Source organism: Panicum hallii, chromosome 3, assembly GCF_002211085.1.
Source record: "Panicum hallii strain FIL2 chromosome 3, PHallii_v3.1, whole genome shotgun sequence".
In the NCBI taxonomy this organism is placed as follows: domain Eukaryota; kingdom Viridiplantae; phylum Streptophyta; class Magnoliopsida; order Poales; family Poaceae; genus Panicum; species Panicum hallii.
Window position 1 is genome coordinate 21,441,810 of NC_038044.1, and position 13,469 is coordinate 21,455,278.

The 13,469-nt window shown below is 44.0% G+C and overlaps 1 protein-coding gene across 1 annotated transcript; it reads right to left on the reverse strand.

Annotated features, from left to right (window-relative positions):
- Positions 1 to 444: 444 nt before the first annotated feature.
- On the reverse strand, positions 445 to 1,602 carry LOC112885338 (scarecrow-like protein 3). The gene has a single exon (XM_025950976.1). The coding sequence runs from the start codon at positions 1,600 to 1,602 to the stop codon at positions 445 to 447; it is 1,158 nt and encodes a 385-aa protein (XP_025806761.1).
- Positions 1,603 to 13,469: the final 11,867 nt, after the last annotated feature.

Sequence of the window (13,469 nt, forward strand, 5' to 3'; positions counted from 1 at the left end):
GGCACAAAGGCACAAAGGAAATATTGAGTCTTAGTTTCTGGACGGCCTATAACGTAGGTGAAAATCATATTGTACGCATAGCTCGTTCGGCTCGCGAGCAGCTCGCAAGCCGGCTCGAACTCGCTCGTTATACCAACGAGCACAAAGTTATGCTCGGCTCGTTAGGAATTGGACCAAGCGGAGCCGAGCCGGCCATGAGTCGAGCGAGCTAACAAGGCACGGGTAATTTTTCAAGCCCTATCCGGAGAAGTTAGCTTGTTGGTCTTTGATGCATGAGTGCAGCGAAATTAGCAAATGATATACGGCGCATTACAATATCAGCGAAAATAAAACGAACAAACCATAATAATGACCAGTTTAGCATTCTGTTCCAATGAAATAAGCTAATTTCTTAGCAGCCACTGAGCCTACGGAAATAAATCGACCAGTCTACGGATCACAAACTCAAATCAAGACGAGGTTGGCGCCGTTGTGGTCGGCCTCCTGCTCCGTCAGCACCACCAGCTTCGGCGACAGGTCGCAGAGGTCGCGGAGGAGCGCGTCCGCCCTCGTTATCAGATGCGGTCCAGCTGTGTGCTGCTCCACCTTCTTCCTCTTCCCCTGCTGGTTGCCATGATGATCTTCAGCGCCAGCTGGTAGCGCAATGCTGACCTCGTCGGCGATCAGGCGGTGGAGCTGCAGGGTGGATGTGATCACCAAGGCCTCGCCGGAGTGTACGCCGAGGGCTGCGATATCCGGAGCGGAGAACTGACCGATGCGGGACCGCACCGGGTTGAAGATGAAGGGGACGTGCAGGCGCACGGCCTCCTGGGAGAGCAGCCCGGCGGTGCGGGAGAGGAGTGCTTCCTGCTCGCTGACGACGCTTAGGTGCAGGACGGGCGCGCCCTCAGCACGCCCGGCGAACAGGCGGAGAAGGTCGAGCCACTGGTCCGGGCTGGCGGCGCCGCCACCGCCGAGGTCGACGACGTGCACGTGCTTTTCGGCCTCCATCGCCGTAACGATGGTTTGGTTGGCGGCCAAGGCGGCGATGCGGAGGAACGGGCACAGCACGTCGAAGCAGCGGCGGGCGGCGTCGGCGTGCGCTGGTGCGACCTGCTCGGCGAGCTGGTGCTGCAGCCCCCAGGACAGGCCCGGCAGCGTCTGCAGCGCGCGCCGCCCGAGCGCCTCGGCGAAGGCGAACGCCGCGCGCTGCGTGGGTTCGCCGTTGGCGGACGCGAGGGCGAGGTACGACATGGCCTGCAGATCGGCGTTCACCGCCACAATGTCGCCCGCGTCCAGCGCGGCGACGCAGTGCTGCATCACCGCTCTGAACCCAACGGGTCTCGACACCACCACCGCCGTAGCAGGCTCCGGCTGGCTGGGCGGCAACGACGATGGGCCCAGTTCATGGACGCTGCTCCCGAGATGTCCTTGGCCCTTGCTCAGCATGGCGTGTCTGCCGGAGCTATCCAGCGGCGCTTGGTGATGATGAGCATGGGTCTCCTGGGTCACCGGCAGCAGGAACATTGTCGGAGGTGCACCCTCGATCGCCGCCGGCGAAGAGACCTCCTCCTCCTTGACTACCACAGCTTTGCCGTTGTTGCTCAAATTCACCGAAGACATGATGGCTGCAAAGGATATAAACAAGCAAACAGGACTAATTATGGAGGTGCATGATTAATGATGAGAGTTTACAATGCAAATAAAGGAATCTAATTAAGGAATCTAACAATGATGAGAGACAAGCTCCATTACTTGTCTAAGGAATCACACTTTTCCAATCAAAACGAAGTAAAACATGAGCTAAACATACCTACAGAGAAGACGACGGCCGGATTAGACCAAGTAATAATGGAGCTAATAAGCTGCCTATCTACCAAAAGACCTGCCAGAGATAAAAACATATTGGTACATTATTACATACACATCCATCATATTACTTCATATGATTTGAATGGTGAATACACATTGACACAATTTAAACCAAGCACAAAATGTTGAGAGATCATGGTGAACACATTAACACAATTTAAACCAAGCACAAAAAAAAGTTGGGAAACGTGTGTGCAAGACATTAATATTGAAAGTGTAATAGGCAGATAAGGTGGATTTTTGTGGACCATAAAATGCACCATTTTTTTAAAACAAAACACAACCCTTATCATCCTACAGAAAAATGCCCTATGGAACGGTCATAGGACATAGGTTTATCGTAATTGAAAATTCCCATCAGTTCTTTATTTTCGTAATTATCTAATCAAAGCGAAGTAAAACACGAGCTAAACGCCTAAACCTACCTAATGAGATGGCTGCAAGTAATGGAGTTAGGCATACTCTCTTAATCGACCAGCCAGATCAAAAGCATATTTAAAACATACAAATTCATTATATCATGAACCCCCCCCCCCCCCCCCCGTTCTAATCCAAATCTTAGCCCTTATCATTGTACAGGAAAAAATATCTATGCAAATATTTAAAGTTTATCATAACCGAAATTTACAATGGCAAAAATAGGATGAGTTCTTAATTTCATCACAGGCTTAGGTATCTAGCAAACAAAACCTGAATCAGAAAACGAACATGATTGGAAAGGGATGAGAAGAAGCAACTGATGCCACAGATCAAGTGCTGCAAAATTGAAGAAAAATAGAGACATATAGAAATTAATTAGTGCAAAACATATAGATATACACATAAATTAATTAGTGGAAAACATGTGCAAATATAAGCAAAAATCGTTTCAAAAAAAATCTTGGTGCTTTTGACTTTCATGTCGTAACTTTGACTAGAAATTTTCAAGCAATGCATATGTGTAGGCATTTGTAAGTGTGTGTAACACTCAAAGCACAACTTTGATGAAAAATATAATGACACTGTTATCACTTTATCAAAATAAATGTTTTAAGAAAATAATATCAGCCATCGAATTAAAACTTGAGTAGCAAAGTCAAAGTGGCAAACTATTGCACATCAGAGGAAGGGGCCTAAGCTAGGTACCTGAGATGAGGACGGATCTGAAGCTACTACCAATAGTTGATCTAGCTAGCTCGGCTCTCTCAAGTCTCAACAACCTGCCTAGCTGTAAACACAAAGCCATGAACACGTTGTAAACACATACATATATGCAACCATTAGACTAATGCACTTAACAGAAAAAATGATATGCATCGAGAATACAAGTAAAATTGACAGAAAAATTCAGACGTCTTCATGATGTAAGATTTCAAGTAGCCTGAGAGGCTAATGGGGTCACAACTCGTGAACCTGATTATCTTATGAATCGATGTATCAGACTATCAGAGTCAGAGTTGACAAGTCAGAGAAGCAATCACAAACCCAATGCAAACAGTGTGTGCAATCTAGCAAACAAAACCTGAATGAGAAAAAGATCAGAGAGCATGCATGACTGTAAAGGGCTGAGAACAAGCAACCGATCGATGGCACAGATCAAGTGCTGCAAAATTGAAAAGGAAAAGGGAGACATATAGATGCATACATAAATTAACGAGAGTAGAACAAGTACAAGTATAGTAAAAAAATGCTACCTGGTTTCAAAAGATTTTGTACATTCTCATTCGTAGCATTGACTAGGAATTTTCAACCAATGCATATGTAAGCATTGTATGAAACACTCCAAAATAAAGCATATCTTTGATTGAAAAATATAATGACACACTAGTATCACTTTATCTAAATATAAATGTTTTAAGAAAATATTATTAGCCGTCAAATGAAACTTGAACAAGAAATTAAAGGCAAAGTTTCAAAACTATTGCACAACAGAAAGGGAGTAGCAAGGGTTAGCTAAGATAGATATATACCTGAGGAGAGGAGGATCTGAAGCTGCTACCAGTCGATCTAGCTAGGTCGCCTGTCTCAGCAACCTGCCTGTAAAGAGAAAGCCATGAACATACGTTGTAAACACACAACCATCAGAGTAATGCACCTGAGAAGTGGCATATACATACGCGTCTACATGCATACTACAAGCATGGGGAATATATATATACAAGTAAAAAAGTACCGAACATGCAGATGTATTCTGTATTCATCATGTAGTGTTTGAAATCTCTATACCATCCCCAAAAGAAATGCAACAGCATATCTAAACAGGAGATCCATATCTTTCCCAACAGGCTTGGGTATCCAGTACTGTGGAGCTACGTGCTAGAGACAGCAGATCGAGCTATGTTTCGTGTGTATATATAGCATGGGTCCATACAAATATGCAAGGGTCTGGGAATACTAGTAGCAGTACGTTACTACGAGCAAGCAAATCTGCAGGGAACTAATAACATGGCTATTAACAAGGTTCAGAAAACAACAATAATCGCGGCCTCTCTACCATCCTAGTATGGTCGACACACAGATCTAAACGAAACGATGTACACAGCACACAAAACAAACAATCAAACCCAGGCGATCTCCACCACTCTACCCCATCTCCCTGAAAAAAATGCATGAAAAAATTGCGCAGTAAATAAACCAGTAGACATTCCTGCTCTCCACACGTGCTAGAGAAAAGAGATCGATCGAGTGGGATCTCTGTGTGGCCTGTGTTTGTGATGTGTACCTCCATCACACAGACGCTAAAAAATTGTGGGACGTCCTGAAGGCCGACTATGGTGGCACAGATGCTGGCGCTGAGTTGTACATCATGGAGCAGTACCATGACTACAAGATGACCGATGGAAAATCCGTAGTCGAGCAGACTCATGAGATATAGTGCATGGCCAAGGAGCTTGAGCACCTCAAGATCAACCTACCCGACAAGTTTGTGGCTGGTGGTATCATTGCCAAGTTGCCTCCTTCATGAAGAGATTTCGCCACTACTCTCAAACATAAGAGAATGGAGATATCAGTGTTTGATCTGATAGCATCCCTTGATGTTGAGGAAAAAGCTCAGACCAAGGATGGGCGATCTAAGGCTGCTGAGGCCAGACTAGTGCCAACATGGTGCAGAAGTCTCACAGCAAAGCCAAGGGTAAGGGAAAAAAGACCAAGCCGCAGCCTACCACTACTTTCAAGAAGAAGAAGTTCAAAGAAGGTTAAGACTGTTTTGTGTGTGGATCTACCGATCATTGGGCAAAGAAGTGCCCACACCGCAAAGGAAGGAAGCCTTCACCTGAGCAGAAGACTGCGAACACGGTCACCATGGCTGGAGTGGAAACCAGTGGGTATAATTCTTTACCTTTGGTTTTTTCAGTATTTCAATCTACTAGTTGGTGGTTTGATACTGGTGCAAATATTCATATGTGTTCTGATGCTACCTTGTTTTGTTCTTGCCAGACTGCTCAGGATTCTACCGTGATGATGGGCAATGGGTCGCATGCTACTGTTCGTGGTGTTGGCACGGTCCATCTGAAGCTTACTTCGGGAAAGATCGTGCAGCTGAAGAACGTGCAGCATGTCCCTACTATCGGCAAGAATATAGTTAGTGGCTCCCTTTTGTGTAGGGATGGTTTTAAAATAGTGATTGAGTCTAATAAATTTGTCATGTCTAAGTGTGGACAATTTATCGGTAAAGGCTATGAGTGCGGAGGCATGTTCCCTTTTTCAGTTTTAGATTATTGTAATAAGTCCGTGAACTTAATTTCTGATGGTATAAATGAGAGCGATGCATCTGTTTAGCACTCGCGTTTATGTCATCTGAATTTTAGCTCTATGTTTTGACTTTCCACCATGAGTTTAATTCCGAATTTTTTCATAGTCAAAGATTCTAAGTGCCATAGTTGTATGCAATCTAAGCAACCTCGAAAACCTCACAAGGTGGCAGAGGAGAGATATTTGGCACCTCTAGAACTCGTCCATTCAGATATCTATGAGATGAATGCCGTGTTAACAGAAGGTGGAAAAAGATATTTCATGACCTTGATTGACGATGCAACTAGACTTTGCTATATGTACTTGTTGAAAACGAAAGATGAGGCTCTTAACTGCTTTAAAATCTATAAGGCTGAAGTAGAAACCCAACTTGAGAAAAAGATCAAACGACCTAGGTCCGATCGAGGAGGTGAATATTTCTCTAACGATTTTAACTTATTCTGTGCGGAACACGGCATTATTCATGAGAGGACGCCTCCCTATTCACCCCAATCAAACGGGATTGCCGAAAGGAAGAATTGCACGTTGTGTGACTTGGTTAACACCATGTTAGACACCGCTGGATTATCTAAGGCATGGTGGGGGGAGACATTATTGACTGCATGTTATGTCCTGAATAGAGTTCCCATGAAGAATAAGAAAAAGACTCCTTACGAGGACTGGATTGGGAGAAGATCTTCACTCTCTTACTTGCGCACATGGGGTTGTTTGGCCAAGGTGAATGTGCCAATCAACAAGAAGCGCAAGTTTGGACCTAAAACTGTGGATTGTATCTTTTTAGGTTTTGCACATCATAATATTGCTTATAGATTTCTAGTAGTCAAATCTGAAATGCCTGATATGATGTAAATTCATTGTTCAAATCTCGTGATGCTACTTTCTTTGAGAATATTTTTTCTATAAAAGACTCACATGTTATATCTTCATTACCTCTGAATGAATCAGTGAATACAACTCCTGAATCTGTTGAATTTTCTGAGTATGATGAACACACACTTGAATCAAATTATGAGGAGATTCACAGTGATGCTCCTAGGAGGAGCAAGAGGCAAAAGACTACAAAGTCTTTTGGTGATGATTTCACTGTTTATCTCATAGATGATTCTCCCAAAACAATCACTGAGGCATTCTCATCTCCTGAAGCGGATGATTGGAAAGAAACTGTCCGTAGCGAGATGGACTCCATTCTCCCCAATGGAACTTGGGAGCTGGTCAAAAGACCGTTTGGTTGCAAACCTGTGAGTTGCAAGTGGGTGTTCAAGAAGAAGCTTAAGCCTGATGGTACTATTGATAAGTACAAGGCTCGTCTTGTGGCTAAGGGTTATACCCAGAAAGAAAGCGAAGATTTTTTCTTTGATACTTACTCACCTGTTGTGACATTGACCACTATTCGTATTCTATTCTCCCTGGCTACCTCTCATGGTCTTCTAATCCATCAGATGGATGTTAAGACAGCTTTCCTCAACGGAGAGCTGGAAGAGGAAATCTACATAACACAGCCTGATGGGTTTGTAGTAGAGGATCATGAGAACATGGTGTGCAAGTTGTATAAATCTTTGTATGGCCTAAAGCAAGCACCTAAGCAATGGCATGAAAATTCAACTTGACACTCATATCAGCAGGCTTTAGTGTCAATGAGGCTCATCGATGTGTGTATTACCGCTATGGTGTGGGTCAAGGAGTTATATTGTGTTGTATATCGATGGCATACTGATCTTTAGGACTAGTCTTGATGTAATCAACAAGGTCAAGACATTCTTGTGTTAAAACTTTGATATGAAAGATCTTGGTGAGGATGATGTTATTCTCAACATCAAGCTGATCAAGGGATGGAATGGGATTACTCTTTCGCAATCCTATTATATGGAGAAAATGTTGAAACGGTTTAGCTATAAGGATAGCAAATCTAGTCCAACTCCCTATGATCCAAGCTTGATCCTTCGAAAGAACAGAAGAATTGGCAGAGACCAATTGAGATATTCACAAATTATTGGCTCACTCATGTATCTTGCGAGTGCAACAAGACCTGACATCTCTTTTGCTGTTAGCAAGTTGAGCCGGTTTACTAGTAATCAGGGAGATGATCATTGGCGTGCGCTTGAGCGCGTAATGCACTACTTGGTGAGTACTATGGAATACGGGATTCACTATTTCGGTTTTCCTACGGTACTGGAAGGATACAGTGATGCTAATTGGATATCGGATCTAGATGAGCTGTATGCGTATGCCACTAGTGGATACGTTTTCACTCTTGGCGGTGCTGTTGTTTCATGGAGATCATGCAAACAGATGATCCTGATGAGGTCTACTATGGAGGCAGAACTCACAGCACTAGATACAGCTACAGTGGAAGCCGATTGGCTTCGTGAGTTCTTGATGGACTTGCCTATTGTTGAGAAACCATTGCCGGCAATAATGATGAACTGTGATAATCAAAGTGTGATTGCCAAAGTAGACAGTTCAAAGGACAATATGAAGTCTTCAAGACATATCAAGAGACGGTTAAAATCAGTCAGAAAAATGAGAAACTCCAAAGTTATCACTGCGGGTTATGTCCACACTGAGAAAAATCTGGCTGATCCGTTCACCAAGGGGCTGTCACGTAATGTGATAGACAATGCATCCAAGGAGATGGGTTTGAGACCCGTATAAGCTATTCCCTAGTGGTAACCCAACCTATGTGATCGGAGATCCCGTGAATTAGGATCTGGGAAGAATAAGCTAGAGGTTAGCATGAGAGTAACCTTTTATACTCACTCGAGAAGGATGCAATACTCTCGGTTACTGCATGACAGATTGGCATTGGTCTTAATGTATTCTGTTGGCTTTAATTAGTAAAGATGTTATCCTGCAGAATGTTCTTGAAAGAATACACCTATGTGAGCCTGACTGTTGGACGGTCGCAGTCTGTGAGATTCGGGTGATCTCTATTAAGCTCGTGAAGAGACCAGGAAGTACGACCTATATGCTCCAACCGCGAAGTAACCTAACCTATGGAGGTCAAGTATCAGTTTGACTGTAAGTGAAACTCATTTGGACAAAACTTGCAATTCAAGGCTTAGTCCATTGTTCAAGTTGTAAATAAGTGTAACTTGCTGTTCTAGATGGAAATTCAACTTAACAGTCTCCATTGAAACACTGGTATATCAAACAACAGTGGGTTGTGGCAAAATTATAATGAGATTTTGAGATCTGGTGGGGATTGTTGGAATATTTGGGTCCAATAGTGCAAAGGTCCACCATGTAAATCCAAATAATTCCAATAAAATATCAAAGGCCCATTAGTGCAAAGGTGTATGACAACAAGTTAGTCCCACCTTGCTAGTGGAGGTGGAGGAAATCCAACTTAAATAGTTAGATGCTCTCCATGCTCTTGCAAATGTGGGTGAGAGGAAGAAGGAAGAACACACGCGCGTGCTCACGTGGCCGGGCTCGGACTTCGGGCGAAGGGCGCGCGCACGCGACGTGCGCGTGAATGGTCCGGCAAAATCCAGTCCAATCCTTGCGGGAACACGGCTTCCTTTTGCAGATTTATTTTGCTATTTTTAATCTGTTACAGATTTCACGCGTGGAATTTTTGGGACTCATAACTGACTTGATTTTTGGGACACCAAAAACCCTAACGGTTTCTTCCTATAAATACGCACGGGTGTCGGCTAGAAACAGAACATAATAGAAGACGCACAACACGCCTCGACTTGCCTGCTGCGCCGCCGCGTACGCTACTTCATCCCATTCGTCGGTGTGCACCGGCGATCGGGAGAGCAGGTCTCCGGAACCTCGTCCCAAGCAATCCTGCACTGGGAGAGGGCGAATAAGGTTTTTGGGAAGCGCTCTGCGTGACTGCTCGAACGCTTCCACATCGCCGTCCTCTACGTCCTCGTCGCCACGGCTCGTCTTCCTCCTCGTCAGTGGGGCGCTACTCGGCGTGTCAAGCGCGCGGAGGTACTGATCGTCGCCGTCGTCTTCTTTACCCGGTTATTCCGGTCAGCCTAGAGACGTACGGTTTTCTGTCCCTAACTGTCTTTTATACCTAGTATGATCTGGTTATGGTTGATCTTGCTGCTGCAATGCTTTATCTTTAATCACTTGTTCAGCATGTTTACATATGTTCATTTTCTGTACGCAATTTTTGTCATGGTCATGATTTATCTTCGGATTAATTTAAAACTGAATCTCTTATTTTTTTTCCATCACCTTTCGATCGGATCCACGTATGAGCTATGTCTAGCAGCAGTCGTCCTGGCGGGCTGCTGGACCTCCTTCAAATTCCCAGAAGCTTCAGTTCTTCTCCTGCGCGTGCAGTGTGAACTCGTCAATAGAGATGAAAGGGGGGAAAAAGATCTCTGGGGTTGTCAAAGGGAATATCTTTCTCACCAAAACACAACGGACAGAAGAGGGGGGCCGATTCAGCGATTCTGGACTCTGGAGAGGGATAGGGATGTGGTTTATATAGGCAGCTGCAGGCTCACTAGGGGTTTTGGTCTGGCTAGAGAGGGAGGGAGACATCGCCAGCCGCCAAGCCAAAACAGGCAGCACGCGCGTAATGGGATAGAGCCGTTGGAGGGAGCTAAATTGGCAACGATTAATGGCAGGTGGCTGTCTATCTCATGGTAAGTTAATTTCTTTTTTTTGTATTCTGTTGTGCTACGTGTTGGTGCCTTTGATTAAAAAAAATTGTGATATTTGTTTGTACCACTGGGAGTTGTAGCAGTGCCACTATAGCCAAAGCGTGACATTGTAAATGGTTTATATATATGGAAAGTAGCTCTCTGATATGACCATTTATGGCATACGTCGTGTAACCAACTTGCATCATTTAGTTTTTAAATAGAAATTAAAGATGTGCGTGATAGGAGATGGGGACGCTATGCTAGCTACCGCGTTCAACAACGATCTCATGTAAGTGGATGATTATGGATCATTACCATTAGACACGCAACGCAGTGGAAGTAGAGTTGGGGTACCTCGCCCCAACGTAGTCGCGTGTCGGTGAAGAGGAAGCAGATCATGGCTCGCAGCTCCTCCTCCTTGTCCGGCCGATCAGCATCACAGCAACGCAGCAGCGTCTCCTTGAAGTCCACACGTACGGGGCAGAAACGCCGGTCACCAGTGTGCTAGCACCACACGCTCACCTAGGGTTGCATGGAGAAGAGGGGCGACGGCAGCTAGGGTTTGTGGCGCAAGAGTGTTGGCTGCCCACAGCCCCGCCCCTCATTATATAAACCCCACTTAATTGGCCTTCACGCTTGGAGCCCATTAGGGTTCTAATCCTCCTTGGATCAATATCCGGCCCATGCATGATTGCCTCTTACGCATATCACCAACAATCTCCCACTTGCACTAGAGACAATCATAAAGATAAGTTTTCGTTCCAACCCATTAAGTGTGTGACCCGTAAGGTTTATATGTGAGTAGTTGTACCGCAAGAACCATTCTTGCACCACTGATCAGCAGAGACACCTATTAGAGCGTGCTCACTCCCACGCACACATAAAGATCATATCGGCAAAAATCTTTGGATATACACATTGACTAATCCCTTTGCCTCAGGATACCATTCAAGCTCAATGTGAGTGTCGTGCCACCCTTGTGATAGCTCGACCATTCAACTCGATTTTGCAGTGGATTATAATTTATGACTAACTTTTTAGTAACTTTGTGATTATCTCTTTAATCACTTTAGCACGGCCATGCACTTTCTTAATCCAACCGCATTGAGGGATCCAGAGATATCTCTCCTGTTATTTAGGAGGGGCAAATTCCATCTTGTTCCGCTCACATCCCATTCCATATTTCATGATGCACCCAAAGACTACTTTTATAGCCACCCGATTACGGAGTGGTGTTTGGTAGCTTCAAAGTGCACCACTACGCACAGTGAGAAACAATGGTGATCTCAGATCAAAGGATTCAGCAGGTATACCACTCGAGACCAAGTGATGGCATATTTTAAGATAACTACCTCCGTAGTGTCTCGAGGTGGTCAATCCAACACCATGTTTCCTAACATGTGTCCACATTATTGATTTAATATCTCCATATCTATGATCTGTGAAATATGATCATCAATCAATACATGTGCTAGTTTATAAACCATTATTGTTCCTCATAACGGCAAAATTACGGAACATTTAGAATAACAATAAAATAAGAAGAGAGTTTCACAAACAAGTCATGCACTTGTTAATCAAAGTAAATAATTATCATCCAGGGAACAAATAACACTTTATTGAATAAAACACAAACTTAGACAAGATTACAATAATCTCCCACTCACACTAGAGTCAACCATGCAAATATCTAATACCCATGAAACTCATATGCGCCTCATACTTCTGTTGTGAGAGGGCCTTCGTTGACGGGTCAACAATATTTAAATCCGTGTGCACCTTCCAAATCTTCACATCACCTCTATCGATTATCTCACAGATAAGGTGATACGCCGCAGTACGTGTTTGGACTTTTGGTGTGATCTAGGCTCCTTCGCTTGTGCAATGGCACCGCTATTATCACAATAGAGGTCCATTGGACTGGACACACTAGGGACAACACCCAACTCAGAAATAAAGTTTCTGATCCAAACAACCTCCTTTGCAGCTTTTGAAGCTGCTATGTACAAAGCCTCCATTGTGGAATCTGCTACAATTTCTTGCTTGGAACTTTTCCCGCTCACTGCCCCTACATTGAGGCAGAACACAAAACCAGATTGCGATCTAAAGTCGTCCTTGTCAGTTTGGAAGCTAGCATCGGTGTAACCATTTACAACGAGCTCCTCCTCACCTCCATAGACTAGTAACTTATCCTTAGTTCTTGTGAAGTACTTTAGGATATTCTTGGCTGCGACCCAGTGAGCCTCTCCTAGATTTGACTGGTATCTACTTGCAACACTTAGAGCATAGGCTATATCAGATGATGGACCCAATAGCCGAAGCATATGGAATCGCACTCATCTTCTCTTGCTCATCAGGTGGCAAGGGACACTGACTCTTGCAGAGACTGACACCATGTGACGTTGGCAGAAAACTCTTCTTTGAATCCCGCATATTGAACTTTTTTAATACCTTATCAATATATGTATCTTGGCTTAATCCAATTATCCTTTTCGATCTACCTCTATACATCTTAATGCCCAAAATATATGCAGCCTCACCTAAATCCTTCATTGAGAAACTTTTTCCTAGTGAAGATTTAGTGGCTTCCAACATTGGAATGTCATTTTCGATCAACAATATGTCATCCACATAAAGGACCAGAAATCTTTATTCTTGATGAAACCAAACCCTCTGACTACTTCATCAAAATGAATATTCAAACTCTGAGATGCTTGCTTTAACCTATAAATGGACTTTTGAAGTTTGCATATTTTTCTAGCATTTTTAGGATTGACAAAACCTTCAGGCTATATCATATACACATCCTCACTAAGGTTTCCGTTCATGAAAGCCGTTTTGACATCCATTTGCCATATCTCATAGTCATAAAATGCGCCAATAGCTAAAAGAATCCGAATAGACTTTAGCATTGCGACGGGTGAAAATGTTTCATCATAGTCAACACCTTGAATTTGTTTAAACCCTTTCGCCACCAATCACGCTTTATAGATATGAACATTTCCATCCATATATATCTTTTTCTTAAAAATCCACTTGCACTCCACCGGTCTCATACCGTCAATGGGACCAACTAAGTTTCAAACTTGATTTCCGTGCATGGATTCTATCCAATAACAATACGTCACGCTACCCCGTGGTTAGGAGCGTGAATTTTTTAGGTGCGCGATGTGCCCTTACAGACCTTCGTGGGGCTGGTTCCTCCACAACGGGTTCTATAACTCCTTGTTCATCTCGTGAAGGTTCAGTGGGGACTGAAACCATTTTAGGTAC